Source organism: Thermobia domestica, chromosome 2 (genome assembly GCF_964235325.1).
Source record: "Thermobia domestica chromosome 2, izTheDome1.hap1.1, whole genome shotgun sequence".
Lineage (NCBI taxonomy): Eukaryota > Metazoa > Arthropoda > Insecta > Zygentoma > Lepismatidae > Thermobia > Thermobia domestica.
This window is the reverse complement of record NC_137455.1, coordinates 202,262,340-202,278,288: the sequence shown is the minus strand read 5'-3', so window position 1 is coordinate 202,278,288 and position 15,949 is coordinate 202,262,340. Positions and strand designations below refer to the sequence as shown.

General features: G+C 34.0%; 2 protein-coding genes across 4 annotated transcripts in view; one reads left to right on the top strand and one right to left on the bottom strand.

Annotated features, from left to right (window-relative positions):
* LOC145678358 (insulin-like peptide receptor) overlaps nucleotides 1–2,574 on the top strand; it is a 292,617-nt gene extending 290,043 nt beyond the window's left edge. For all 3 annotated transcript variants that reach the window (XM_081748414.1, XM_081748417.1, XM_081748415.1), the window contains one exon: nucleotides 580–2,574. In XM_081748414.1, coding sequence (XP_081604540.1) covers nucleotides 580–1,260 — 681 coding nt within the window. In that variant the 3' untranslated portion in view covers nucleotides 1,261–2,574. The remainder of the gene's footprint in view (nucleotides 1–579) is intronic.
* A 7,731-nt stretch (nucleotides 2,575–10,305) lies between these two features.
* The window catches only part of bbg (PDZ domain-containing protein big bang), a 956,487-nt gene continuing 950,843 nt past the window's right edge, over nucleotides 10,306–15,949 (bottom strand). The window contains exon 10 of the mRNA XM_081748413.1: nucleotides 10,306–12,117. Within this exon, the coding sequence (XP_081604539.1) occupies nucleotides 11,945–12,117 (173 nt within the window). The 3' untranslated portion in view covers nucleotides 10,306–11,944. The remainder of the gene's footprint in view (nucleotides 12,118–15,949) is intronic.

The window sequence follows — 15,949 nt, the reverse complement described above, 5'->3', positions numbered from 1 at the left end:
ATAATAATAATAATAATAATAATAATAATAATAATAATAATAATAATACAGAGACGTCAGTTATGGATTAGTTTTTAATTTAAATAAGGAGTCCGGAATTTGATTTAGACAGGTACTAATTGCATCAGACTGGACCGCAATTCTGGAATTATGAGGCGGCCTGTTAACTCTGAATCTGGCAAATCTAAAACCAGATATCGTGGCAATGTCACAACGAAGTTTCCTGGGAAATTTACTTCTGTGAAATTAGCTACATGTGGGATGGATCCGAATAGGTTTCTCTTCAAGTTTGAATTTTAATTGTAATTATCTTTATTCCGTATTTGTTCAAAAATCTAAGATGAATCCTGTGAAAATTCGAAGTGTATTTTTTTTCTTTTTTCAGAAGTATGCGAGTGGTAATTGCAAGGATAATTGGTTTATTTGCAATTTGCTTGCTGATTTTGTTTCATAGAAACACCATGAAAAAAGTAAAAGTTTAAATAAAACTAACTTGTAGAACAATTAGCTGTTAAGAAAATATTGATTACTAGCAATAAGACAACTACATATTTATATAATTTATTTCTTTCATTTCAGGGTCTTTCAAATGATCAAGTGTTACGATATGTAATTGATGGTGGTGTAATGGAACGACCAGAAAATTGTCCTGATAAATTATATGAACTAATGCGGATGTGTTGGCAGCATAAACCTCCCAGTAGGCCAACGTTCTTGGAATTGGTTTCACTGCTGCTTCCAGATGTGAACTCTTCATTTGCTCAGGTTTCCTTTTATCACAGTGACGAAGGACGCGAAATTCGGTCCCACGAGGCAGCCGAAGAAACGGAGGATGCGCCGGTTACTCCAGCGACTCCTCTGCGAGTGTCACGTGATATTGAAGACTTTTCTGTGGGTTCTGGGAGTGAGATGGAGTTTGAGGAAGATGATGATGATGATAATGAGGGACACCAAGTGTCAGTGGATATTCTTGGGACGTCCGGGTACCCACCCCATCGACAAGCTCGAATTACGAGTTCGAGCAGTATGTCGCGGTCCTCAGTTCCTGCCCCAACAACCACCACCACCACGACGTCGTCGTCATCACAACCACAGATTGCGCAATCGACGTCGCATCCGCAGTGGTCGTCGGGTGAGAATTCGAAAGGTGTGTACTCAAGTGACAGTAGTAAAGGAAGCAAAGTGAGTAATGGAAGTACCGCTAATGGATACGTGATGGGAAGGCATGGACCAAGCATCATGAAGACAACAGAGTGCTAGTTGTTACCTATTTGTGCATAGCATTTTTTTTTAAAATTGGTTATCAGGGTTCCATTAGTTGAAAACAAAACAAAAGCACTGTAAACTATACGCAGGTGCCATAATGAAACTCTCACAAGAAACAAATACGTAACTACTTCGTTTTTACATAAAAGTATTGACTGTGTGGTGCATAAACAGAGGAATTAAATCGTCTTTTTGTGTCTGAAACATAAATTATGTTATTATCATATTTTCCGTCGTGTATCATTCTTGTTATTTGCGCATTGAGAGCCGTATGCTCATTGTTTATCCCTCCCCTATTTCATTTCATAAGAATATAATGCATATTACATCACATCATTTTATATATATGTATAAAAAATTCTCATTCCATAACAAGAAGCATATCAACCTTAAGTTATTTTTCACTTGTGTATCATTGTACGACAGTATTGACAATGAACCATAAATGCTCACAAACAAGTTTTTTGATGTAAGTAGATAGATGCAAATTTGTTCAGTGTTGTTGAGTTGTTATTATATATAATATAATTATCATAATCAAGATTCTTGTGCCACAGTTTAATTTTTTCTTATTTTTACATGCAAAAACACAAGAAATAAATAATATAAATATAATATGTAAGATAAAGATGACGAAGATGGTAACTGTTGAACGGTTATTAAAAATACGTTGGAAAAAATACTTTAAAATTAATTCAACTAGAAAAGAAAATTGCTGAACATCATTTAAAGGAAGAAACACTGTGAAACTTGTACTTTTCTTGTATTATAAAAAAGCCATACTACGGTCGTTTCTGTATTGTTAACCGTTAAGTATGTGTAAATTTACATGCATGCAAGAATAGCAGCTTTATTACAATATGACGAATATTTGAACTTCCAAAGACTGATATATAAATATATATACTATATATAAATCGTTACGTTGTTAAAGAACGGATTAAAGACTGAAAAAAATAATGTAAATTAATTCGTTATTTTGCTTTTTAATTTGGTCATTTTTACTTGCAGTTTTTTCTGAATTTAAGAAAAGCAATAGTTTATTTTCTTTAGTATTATTACCATTATTATTAAGTATTAATTATTATAGCTGTAGATCATCAGACGCAAAATCAAAAAAAGTATTAATTATTATATGTTAGTCCAACGTCGTTTATTGAGACAATATATCAGTATGGGAAAATAAAGTATGCTGTCCGTCAAGCAGTTGTTGCATGTAAATCGTGTGAAATTGTTACAGTATTTGCAGAAAAATGACCCAAATTCAGTTTGGGAAATAGCATTTGAGAAATAAAATAGTGAAATAAGTCTTATTAGTTTGATTTTTGTATTACTTTTTCTCCAATTACAAATATCGTAAGAACGATAATACGTTGACATAAGATATGTCTATGAATGCTGACAATGTCTCAAGAAGGGTGAAACTGGCGTATAAGTGGTTTAACCATCAAGCCATCACCGTGTTTTATGGCAAACATATTTGACGAAAGAGTATGATAGTCTATAGCATCATACATAAGAATATATTCACATTTCGAAGTTAAGGAAAATTCTGGAATGTGCCCTACTCCATTTATATTCTGTTCGAGTGAACACAATATTCTTGTATCAAATAAAAAATAAAAGAGATGTTTCCTATGAATTTTTAGATCGATAGGCCAATCATGTATTTACACCAAAGCCCTGAATCAAGATTTGTAGGTCGTTCATGAAAATGTCAGTAACTACTTGATTTAGTTATATAGTGCAACTGCATTGATAACTTGGGTCAAGTCATACAGAACAACAGTGAACATATTGTGAAGGATGCATATTCTTGTAAAATTTCCTTTCAAATGTCATAGAGCAGGTGATGCATGTTACCAAGATCTGTGTAATGATGATTCTGTGCGCATCATCACTTCAGGATATAGTGTAGTATCTATGATCGTCTTATTGAAAATAATCTTGATTCAATCGGTGATTCTGTAAGTTGATCAGCGTATATATCAGTGGCGGCTGGTACTATATGTTGCATGGTTGTGCAACCGGATATTCTTTTTAATGCTAAAAATATTTTTAAGTGTTAAAGTAGTGTATCAGTAAAAAATAAACCTTTGCTCTTGAGCGCAAAACAGTATTGACGCATTTCTGAAAAAAGTCAATTAAAAACGGAAAGAAAGAGAGAGATTTACCTTTCCAGTGGCAGCGAACGTTGCCACTGGAAGCAGTAACATTGAGCATATGGCAGCGAGCTCCTATCTCTTAACATGGGGAAGTGGATTTATTCTTGCAACGCTCCTATCTTCCCGTATTGGTCCCTTGCGGTTGCATTTTCTCCCGCAACTGGTCAGCTTCTGTAATAGTTACGAATTCCTCCGCTTAGCAGCGCTTGACTCAATTGATAGGGTGAGGAAGATATAGACGCGTGGAAGAAAGAAGTTATTCACAAAACATAAACTCGCAAAGAACAAATATAAGTCTGGTGGTAGCAGGGACGGATCCAGGCTGAAAGTTTGGGAGGCGGTCGTTCGAAGTCAATAGATTTTATTTAACATTTATAATACAAAGGTGAAAATTCTTGGGATAAGATTTATTTTTTAAAAAATCCTATTCTGGGAGGGGGGGGGGGATCAATCGAGTCTCCAAGAAGAAAATGTCTTACTACTGGTCTAATTCCTAGCGCTGCCACTTACTACAGTCATTTTTGAAGGAAGGATATGCGACTTAACAAAGCTCCTGATATCTCCAGTAGACGGTCCAGGCTTGAAAACAAAAATGCTCCTGCAGGATTTGGACCCTAGCTCAGGCCCGGAGGAGAGAGAATATATGCGTTACAAAATCAGAGTTACTATGGTTCATTCAAAGTGTAATGACGTACATCAATACTTCGTGTTGTTAGTGATGTCAAAGTGTTAAAACTATGTTTCCAGACAGTGAGATTGCGAGGAAAATGGAGCTTCAACTTGACAAAATAGAATACACTTTGTTTATGGGTTATTATTAGTTAACACCATTCTTCAGAAGTGAACTTATTCAGTTGTTGAAGGAAACCTTAATCTTCGATTCTAGAATACGTGAAAGCTCAAGTGTGCAACTGTTATTTGACATCGGCGTTTTACGTAAATCGTACAGCTTTTGATCTTTTAATCGCTTTCAAAGAAACTCGTTCATCATTAAACTTAAAAAAGACCATTCAATTTTCAATGGATATCCCCAATATAAACTTTACATGTCTGCATATCTTCAACTCAAATAGCAAGACATCACCAAATGACCCTCTGGTAATACTTGATATAGGAACCTGTGAGTTACTTTGCATTGAGCATTTAAGACGGCAATTGAGGAAACGAACTTCAGAATTTTGAATTTTTAATATCTTTTTATAACTTACTTAATGTTTCAGTGGGCTATGTCGAGTACAGTACATCTATAGTGTCTCAGAAAATTCTCCAGTTACGTTTTGTACTGTGTTAGCTTGAAAATAGTAGTACCGGTGTTGCTCACAGAGCCATATATATAAAAGCGATGCAAAAGTTTGTAAAACCGGAATCATTTAGTTCTTTGAATTCATGTGCATGAATTGTTGTTGATAATGAAGAAAATCTTCTTCCTGTGAAAGACGAACAAATTTGGACATTTTGGATTTTCCACGAAATTGCAGAAAGTATTTACATAAATTTGTTCTTAAACTTTTGGAAAAGACACCTTTAAATTATAAAGTGACTAGAGGTCTTTCGTGTTTGAGTTGTAATGTTTCTACAGGATCTTCTGATGGAGTGAATCGTATAAGGTCTTTTTTATAGGTGAACTAGTCAAAAAATAATTGGTTAGATTGCAATAGGCTAGACAGAGTTGTGAGGCAGTTCAAAGAGTTTTGTTCCCATCTAAATTGTAAACAATTGAGTCAATATTCTAGAACTGGTCAGCGTAAAATAGTCTTGATTTTGTCTCATGAAAATTCAAATCCAGAAGAGATTTTCAGTCAATGCGCAATGTATAGCAGATTCTTTCAAAGAACAAACTTTACTAGCACGCAGAATTGTTTACGATATAGTAGCTTCGTCTAGCGACCTTGAGAAACTATCTATAAAGGAATCCATGATTCATTATGCACAAAATCTCGTACTTTTGCAGAAGCAACAAATCAACGACGAGAGAAAGAGGAAAAAATTTAAAAAAATCTGAAGACAGGATATTTACTTTGAATCTAAGAAGAATAAAATAATGGAAGATGTGCGCAATTGATGTGGAAATAAAGTGTTTGGAAAAGTAAAATAAATGACATAATATTAATGGTATGTCGTTAATATAGAACAGTCAATTTTTTGTCCACTCTTTTCCGTGAAGGTCTCATTGTAACTTCTTCGTTTCATATGTGACGAAACTTTCATGTGACTAACGTTACAGAACAAAGTTTCAAGGAAGATGTTTTAATTTCTTACTTTGTGCAGGAATTTCTATCAGATAAGTGTTCTATAATTTCATAATAAAAAAAGTTGTATTTTTTTTATACCGTATTATTCATTGTTCTAGTTAGAGTGAAAATATATTATTTATATGTCATCTTTGCCATTATCTTGGTCTTGTTTTCTTCATGAACATGGGGAAAGTCTGTATAGTTTAATACTAGAGAGAGTTAAAATATGAACACATATTTTAAATTCTGCCTTGTAGGACAATGGGAACAAGGATATTAACATTTCATGCTATGTTGAATCCAAACAACGTCTTTTAAATTTCCATTTTTGAAATATTTTGATACTTTTAATATTTAGTGAAAATTTTCATATTTTATACATATTAAAACTGATGTCTAACTTAGTTGAATCCAGTGACCTTGCATCACCTCTAAGAATAAGCATACTTCCCCTCTCATACAGGAAGTTCCCTTCTTATCAAATCAAGAGCGATGGATCGAAGTCCATTTCTTACTTATAGGCTATCAACTAATGGAGAGAGCTCCCCTAGCTAGTAGGAAACTACCAGTCTGCAGTCGGGCTACGTGAGAAACACTCTCTTATTGCTTCCATATTTTTTGACACACGCGATTTACCACCGCTGTGTTGTTTTACTACACTCCCCGTTGACAAAAAGTGATACTTCTACGCCTGGATACTGTTGCGTGATGGAGGAGCCTTGTGGTAAACGCGTCGAAAGTTTCGTTGAACCTGAACAACACTTTTGTCTCTGCAAACCACCACATGCATGGCGCCTTTTCGACTATCGACGCCATTTCTGTTTATCGGCGGTACTAGCGCCGTCACCGGTGGTTGTTCAAGTATAAAAATTTGCTGAACAAAACTTTTTGAGTTTTCCTTCAATATGAATGCTTTTTTTTTCTGTATCTCTGACCATATTAAAACTATACACTTTTAAATACCGTCAGTCCTATTCCGGACCCTGTATTAAATATATTTATGAATACTATGCTTGTTCAAATGATGCTTATTGAGCCTACATATTTATGTATGTAACTTACACTGCAACTGTATTTTCTTTTTATAAATGATACATTATTTTAATAGAAACTATATTACAGATTACTGATTCTTCGAATTTTTAAAGGGTTCTTCGAGAAAGTTCTGTGGTTCGAGTAGATAATATCCTTATGGTTTTCGGAAAATCAACAAAGTAGATAGGAAATGTTTGAAAAGTGAACCGATTGCCTCTTGGCTTTGGGCTATATTCTGTTATGGGCTAGCTGGTTTATTGTGTAACAAGACCGTGATCTTAAAAAATATTTGAAAACAAGAATCTTTATTAGCAAGGCTTGAAATAACCAAAATCCCATTTTATTCCTGTAAATTTAAAAATTTCGAGGAAGGTTTCTAAATCCCAAATCTCCTTCGATGCCTGTAACCATTTCATATTGTTTATTTCTAATTAATGTGAAAACTAAGGGGAATGAAGGGTCAATTACACGAAGCGCGAACGCAACTCTCAACTTTTATATTTAAATCGCCAATTTTCGAACTGCATAAACAGAGTGAAAGGACACATTAACTATAAGTAATAATAATAATAACAATTATAAAGTGGCACGCCTAGAGATCAAGTCGAATTTTCAAAAATCAACATTGCATCCGCCAATATTCGTTCAGCACTTCTTATATTTTGCTTACTTATTTATTTACATGTATTTTCATTTAATTATCCTTTGTATCAGCAGTATCTTAGTAATGCGTAAGATTATTTCAGAGAATAAATATTCTTATAAAACCCCTGCTATGAAGAATTATTTTACCTATTATAATCAAACTGCTCAAAACAACATAAAATTCCTCTTATGAACTTTTGATCCTGAAGAAATAGGAGACTGCCACCAGACGGCAGATGAAGCTATGTCGCCTCACTCTCCGTTCAGTCCAGGAGGCGTTGAAAGCCCCTTTTTTCGTCTTTGGCATCAGCCAACCAAAGAACCATCCAATTACAGATTGTCACGAACTTCAAAGAATTCCTTACTTTTAATCCTAACGGCACATATTTCGGAATAATTCTCATTCTAGCTTTCGATCTACTTATAACTTACATATATAAAATAAAAGTAACATCTGACCAAAACAAACATCTATAGTTTGTTAGGATGGTGCGAATGAATATAAGCTTTGACTTCTGGTAAGAAACTCGCGTCAACTACACAACACAGGGACGGAATAAGATCAATGGACTAACACCACAAACTCAGTACACGTCCAGCAAACAGGCTGGGGTACCAACATAGTCAGGAGGTAATATATTGTTGGACAAGTTGTATGAAAATGTATCATGGTGATATGTAACTGCGAATGGTTTTTCTTTATGAATTCAAGCCGAGAATTCTCCTCACCAAAGGCATATAAAAACATGAAGAATGCAGATGGGCCAAGAATGGCGAATGAATGCACTATTCGTCGTAGTTTTTGTCAAATTTCCTTACGAGCTCTGTCAGTACACATCATGTTCGGGTAAGCTCCTTAGGAACACTGTTTAAGCAGTCCCTCGGGACAGTGTTTTTGCAATTGCACTCGGGACAGTGGTTAGGAATACACCATAGCACTGTCATTCGGCTGTTCCGTGTGGAAAGGATGCCACATGAGTTGACACCGGAAAACAAGAATCACCATCTGGAGATACACAGTGTGAGTGTATCTTGCAAGATTTCCTGCATCGGAATGTCACTTCTGATGAAATATGGATCTGTTACATCAATAGTAAATGATCAAGACAGAAGCTGGGTCGAGATCAATGTTCAGAACAGTATCCCACCAAAAGGTCGCTGTTGTTGTGGTGTGTATGGTCCTGCTCACCATGCTCAGGTATCTCATCATGGTTGCCTTCGTCGTGATAAAACCATTACTGCGGACCGTTAGAGTTCTCAACGCTGTAAAATAAAGCCAAATTTGTCCGCAAACATCCACCAATAGTCAACAGGCATAATGCCCTCATATTGCACAATTCATGCTCAGATGTTGCTCATAGTATGGTACAGTATGACGCCCTTCCTCACCTACTGCTTTCTACTGAATTATCTCCCTTCGACTACCACTTCTTCCAGCAACTTCAATCTTTCCTTGAGAGTGAACGCCTTCCCAGAGGATTGGGCGATGCAACCTGCTGTTGAGGACCTCGCATACCGAACTCCAGACTTCTTTTTATCATGGAATCCAATCGTTGGCTGAGCGGTAGAAAAAGATGGCGGCTATTTTGATTAATAAGATAATGTAGTTCTCATTTGCGTGGCTTCTGAAAATGACTCAACCTGGGGCAAACATTTAATTTTCACCAACCTAATAATAACATATGTTACAGTTTCGCAATATATCACTGCCCTGTATCTGATGAAGGCGATGATATGTTCCCGAAACTGTGATACAGGTTATGCAAATATAGATGTTTGCTTTGGCAAATTTTTATTTAAGTCTTATTTCTACAGAACAATGGTTCTCAACATAATTCCTATCACTACCATCATTTTATCACATCCTCTTACCAGAGACCCCTTATAATTTCTGGTTTGTAATAAGCTTGTGTGGGATTTTTAATATATCTATTGCGGAGATTTCACGATATCCATCTATTTGTATAATAGAATCCATTTCTTGTATATAATGGATGCAATAACGGAAATATATTCCCTACGATAAAAATGTTGGTTTAAGATGGATATTAAACCCATTCGTTGAAGAGACCATCAAAGTGGCTGATCTACGCTCAGAACTTCTTGACCAAGCAATAGAATTATCGTGCGACAAGTCCTTGCAAATGGTTTTCTGCAACGAAGACTTGAACAAGTTCTGGCTGAAGAGGAGAGAAGAAACTCCTGGTCTGGTATCTGCTGCTGTAGAAGTAGTAATTCCATTTGCTACATCATACCTGTGCGAAAATGGTTTCACTTCCATTGTAAGCATTAAAACAAAGACAAGAAATCACTTATCAATCGAAAATGACTTGATAATGTGCGTCATGAAGATTGAACCGGACATGGCCGCACTAGTGAAATCACACCATGCTCAGGTATCTCATTAGTTTTCAATTTTAATTATATTTCAATATGCATGTTTTGTTGCATTTGTATTTTCTGGCATTGAATATGTAGTTCTCATTAGTTTCATATCGTAATGTACCTCTTTCATTTAAATTAACTTTTAAACAACTCTGCACCTGTTGAAAATGTTTAGTAGACCTATTTTTTGCTATTCTTAACAGCATGTATAAAAATAAAAACATGCTTATCAGAACAAAAATCAAAATAATATTTAAAAATATTTTCCGGTATTAGATTCTCTCCGGTATTCTCTTCCGCTTATCTTCGCGACCCTCAGGTTGAGAAACCCTGCTATAGAATATACAATTTTGAACTATACAACCTCAAACGTTTGATTTATTTTTGTTACAGAGGTACAGAGCACAGATCCCAGTATGCTTTGCTTTTCTCTTCCAGAAGTCTATACCTTCCTAACAGAATTCTGTCAGAGTAGTTAATGTAATCACCATTATCAAAATGACACAGGATTTAGGATATGAACCTGAATAATTGCAATATGTAAGGTAGCATACATAGTTTAAAATAACTTCTACTTTGTTAATAAACAATTTGACTTTTTATTGAAAGTAGTCCCATAAATATGACATACACTAGCATGTTCCATACAGATTGAAAAAAAAAAAAAAAGCACAAATATGCGTATAACAGCTTGCTTACTAGGAGTCATTTGCCTTTCTTCAAAAGAAAGAAAAAACTAAAAACGATTAAAGGGCAATACTTAACAGTCAACAGTTCAATTGAAAAGTAGATTACATGCTTATAACTGTATTAACCACAACCCTGGTCAATCTGTACAGTTTCGCTTTTCTTTACATTTCCCCCCTTAAAATATATCAGGTCAGATTTCTGCAAAGCATAATACAAAGATACTTTATACAATGACGTAATGTTAAAATTAATTAAAACTTCCAATTATACATAGTCGTATTATGTGTAACTGAAAGAATTTATATATAAGTATGTATATATATATATATGTATATATATTAACTCTTCCAATCTTTATATTAACACACACATAAAAAAGCATTCCCGCATGACAAGCCCCATTCTCCTTACAGCATCATAATGCTATTATCACAGTTAACACAAAAATTTGTATAAAGCATTGCCTTAGGTTTGATTAATTTTTCACACACATATATATATTTAGCCCTCTTTTTTTCTTAAAAAATAGACTTTTAAATATACAATACATTTCTTCCCATATTGGTTGTTATATATACGTACCAGCATTAAAATGAACTTTAACAGTTTACAGTCCAAATTATTCGTTTTACTTTTTCGAAGAATAAAATATATATATTTATATAAACCCTTTGACACAGGAACATCCAAGCGGTGTAATACACTTTATTAAGGCACTTACATCACAGAATAGAAGCAGTTTAATTTAGTACGTTTTGCATTGCTGGTTAGTTGTTAGTTTATATTTTAAGTATCTAGAATTGATGTAAAAAGTACATAAATACATATATATTATGTATACATATATATGTGTGTATAAAGTTTATAAAATATAAATTTTATATTTTTTTTTTCCTTTCTTGTGTATACATAGTGCTCGATTGATTTCACTACAACCGGCAGGGAATAGGAGAAACATTGCTAGTTACGCCACCTTCAAAATAACACTTCTGTTTGGATTTGACCATCCTTTGTCTAATATAAACGTCAATTAAAACCCAAGCTGTTTTATAATTGCTGCGCCCTCTCTGCTTTTCTTATTGTTCACCTAGAAAGTAATGGACAAACAAGAGCGCCCAATAACAAAATCTATCTCCTTACTTCCCTAACCTGGCAAATCGGGCTCTGTATATACATACACGCTTGTTTTTCTTTTAGTCAAATGCTCCTAGTTTTAGAGCTACAGTATAGTATGGCCATATGACGAAAATGTCCGTTTGCATTATAAAAATAAAACAGTTGACACACTTGTCACTTATACATTCGCTCAATGTTACCTCCCAAAACTTATATATATATATTTAAAAAAAATCACTCATGCTTCACAGTCGTTCGTTAAATGTACACAAGCACGATATTTTCTTTTGTAAGTCTAAGTATATTAGCACGAGGGAGGAACATGATATTACATATTAATGTTCATGTAGGCTAACTTCCCACAAAACTCTTCAATAATTTAGGCACAAGTAGATTTGGAAAGTTATTTTATTCAGTAGCTTCCTCCAATTTATGCCTCACTGTAAGAATAACAGATCCATCTGGTAACTTCTTCATAAAGCCCCAAGCTTCTATTCTCGACATACTTGTAACATCAGTGCCATTCACAGCCAACAACTCGTCGCCCACATGTAATTCTCCATTCTTCTCTGCAGCACCACCTATAATCGGAAAAGAAAATAAGTTCTTAATTTCTACACTGGAATATAAATTAGTTAAAAATTTAAGAAAGAAATCCTACAGCGAAGATAATGTTTTGTCTTACGACAGAGCCAGGAATAGTATGGAAAGAACTACAAAAGATAAAAGAACATTTTAAAAATTGTTTTCTGTAGATAAGATTGATAAAAAGAAAGAAAAGAAAATCAAAATGTTAGATTAAGTATACACCCCGTTATTGCCTATCAGATAATAACGTTATTAATATATTGATACAAATGGTTTTCTTCAAATTTGGACGGAAATTTTATAAGTTTGTTATTTAAAAATTTCAAAGAATTTCCAACATTATAAACAGAAACAACGTATATAATTTGATTGATGACTATTATTAAAAATTTTTAAAATAAACTCTGAGTTCCTTACTACCTGTTTATTTATTTATTTATTTATTTGACATTCCTTTCATTTTATTACTAACTGACAACAGTTAAATTTTAAAAGCTTAAAAATTCTCAAGTTCAGGTCGTCAAACATCACTGTGTAATTTAATGAACATATATTGAGCAGATGTGCCTATTTTTGAAGTGTCAATATGCTTACTTACATAAATTTATGTAAGTTAAATAAAATCTGTAGGAGTCAAAAAAAAAACAAAAAAAAAAAAAAAAAAAAAACGCAGGGGTTGTAATTCTTTTGCATAGCAGCGAGCTGCAGGTAGTATAACAAAAGAAACCTTTGTTTTAACGTTACAAATAAAAATTGTTACATCTTATTAAAATTTTGTCTATTTTTCTGCAACTTCCCCCAAAGTAGTCCTGACCTTAATAACACTAAACTTATATTGGTATATGTACATTCGATGTAATTGTCCTATTTCCATGGCATTCCAGTCACTTGTATTTCTTTAATGACCTTTCTGAAGCAACCTACAAGGCTAATTTACAAACTAGAGTTACTAACAATCAACAGGAAGGGAATAGAGATGCGATTATGGAACTTCTCTACTATGGAGTTAAGAAAAACCCTCAGAATGTTCCGTCACCGATTCGAACGCAGGACTTCTCGATTACAAAGCAAGGGCGGTAACCACTAATTCACACCCTCTCGGTTATAGACTGCAGATATTTTTTGCTTGTCTTTTTAAGAAATCATTTAGAAGAGGAAAAATTTGAAAGAAGATGAAAGTGAGAGATTGCAATTATTTAGCTTTTCAGACTCTGTTGTATCACCTTGGTGTGCCACTTCTTATGCAAGCTATACGTAGTGTAACGACAAAATAATATAATTTTAGATAAAACAGTGGACTTTAATATCATACAAATTTAAATGCCATTGCTTTTACATTTCTGCTTCTTTGTGTTATTTATCACTTTAGGGACAAATATTATTGGTTTTGTTAACGCTATAAAAGCAAAGGTCACATCTGATCATTTAGAGTGGAAGGGTGTACTGTGCTGCATAATTTGTGAGATGTTAGAGAAACACACCAAGACATGTCCTCTTACAGAGTGTCTCGAACAAGCCCATAAATTGTGACGTTACCCTATGTATGATACAACAAAATCCAAAAAATTAAAATGTTTCCGAGAGCAACTGAGCAAATAGCAATAGCTCTTGACTGTGATTATGCAAATTTATGCGTCTTCAACCTTTCTTTCTAACACTCAACATGATACAACTATACCCAATACATTTTCATCCATTTATCGAATAAATGTAAATTATTCATGTATGTTTTAGTGGTCAAATGTATCTCCAAAACAGGTCCGTTTTCTAGATAATGTTCTTTCAAGGGATGTTACCCCTCTGATTTATGTCAAGCCTGGGTACCAAGTGAACCTAGGAATAAACATGAATTAATTAACAATGTGAATAAACAACTATTTGGCACTCAGGTAGAAATTTTATCTTGAAGTAAGAATTCATGTGTATGATGGCAACGTTTTTCTTTAAAATTCTTTTTCGTTATCTTCGAATGTCATTTAACTGAAGCAAACCATTTAACAAAATTAATGATATCATTAATTCAGATACGTTTTTCGTGACTACACTGCGATAACACAAGCCACAAAATGGAAGCTTTCTTTCTTTCTTTCTTCTTCCATAAGAATAAACTGTCAAGACAAGACTTGAAGAGCCTCCAGTTGGTGATTCGAATTCCATAATGCAGTTCAATTAAATATCTACCATGGCTTAACTGACATGATGTGCAAGTTTTTTCTCCCCTTCTTTTCTCTTCGTTTCTTAAGAGAATAACATGACAGTACGTTACTTTAATACCAATTACGCCCAAGAAATGACTACATGCATACAAAATAATATGAAAGAGATTCAAGTTTACCATCAAGCAAAGCAAGTGTATGTTAATGTTGATTCGGCCAGAGGTTCGTGAAGCGGCCAGCTAGCAACAAGTGAATGTGAAGAGGAAGGAAGGAAGGAAGGAGTTGGTCGACAGGCTTTTCGCTCATCATTATTTGGGCCAAGTTACACGTCTTTCAGATATGACGGATCTCTAAAAGCTGTAATTTCCCTTGATTTATCGTCATGACATAGAATGAATAAACAAAGTACGGGAGGTAGAGAGAAGAGAAGGTGGAAAGTCAATGGACCTCGAAGGACGTATATATACTTTAATGAGCGAACACATGTATGCAAACTTCTCGCTATGGAGTACAGATAACACTACGAAAACAAGTTCATAACCCTCTCTCTCTCTCTTTTCTTTTTTAAGCCTCTCAATATTCTTTCTTAAAAGTTTTTTGTTATTGCTACTGTGACTGAAGTGAATGTTTACGAATGAAGGTTTCTAGTACTCGGCACGTAATGGTAACTTACTCTTAAATTAAAATACATGGCGCTACAACTTATCTCCCAACGAAGGCTAACGTTCAGCATGGATGGGAATTGATAATTGGAAGAAAATATAGTTGAAAACAAAATTTTAAAAAAATATTCTTAAAAACATGGTTTCTTAAAAAAAATTGCAATAAAAAAGTAAAAAACAATTATTCTGCTTTTAAGAAGATTACTTTTATTTTAAAAGATCTATTTATGTATGACTAAAAAGAAAAGTGTGTCAATTTATGAAATCTTCCATTTTCATGTTATTCAAGTGATAGTACATGAGCGCGCTCCACTGGTTTTCTTTTTAGTCAATAAATAAAATATTATTTTAAAAGTATTTATTTTGAAAATAGAATTGTTTTTTTTATTTCTTAATATTTCTTCCCGATTTGCTTTTTTAAAAATGTGTTAGAAAAAATTGTGAAAATCTGAAATTTGGTTGCAGTTTGTGAATGTTAATCTCTGTGTATTAGATATTCTCGTTTTACTCGAGAGTAAAGATGGTTACATACGAGTAGGCTGACATCGATATTTAAAATCAAACAAGAAATCTAGCTTTAAAAAATATATATAAATATACAAAATATAAAAAAGTGATAATATTGGATTGTCACTCGATTTATGTATGTCACTGTGCAGAATTATATTATTGTGTGACGTTGAGAAATAAGTTAAATTAAGGTTGAAAGATTTGGGGGCACAGTTCAACAATTGTACGTTAAGAAAAACATATAAAAATATATTGGCCCAACGTAGCTTAAACTGTATGTTGGGGAACCAACAATTTGTTGTCATTTATTCAATAGTTCTTTAGTGAGGGATACACTGGCAGTTGAGTTGGTTAGTAAAGCGGCCAATTATATATAACGTAGGATATAGTTGGCAGTTGAGTTGGTTGGCTAACCGGACAGTTACAACGTAGGGCCATCGTTGGCAGTTGAGTTGGTTGGTAAACCGGCCAATTACAACGTAGGACCATCGTTGGTA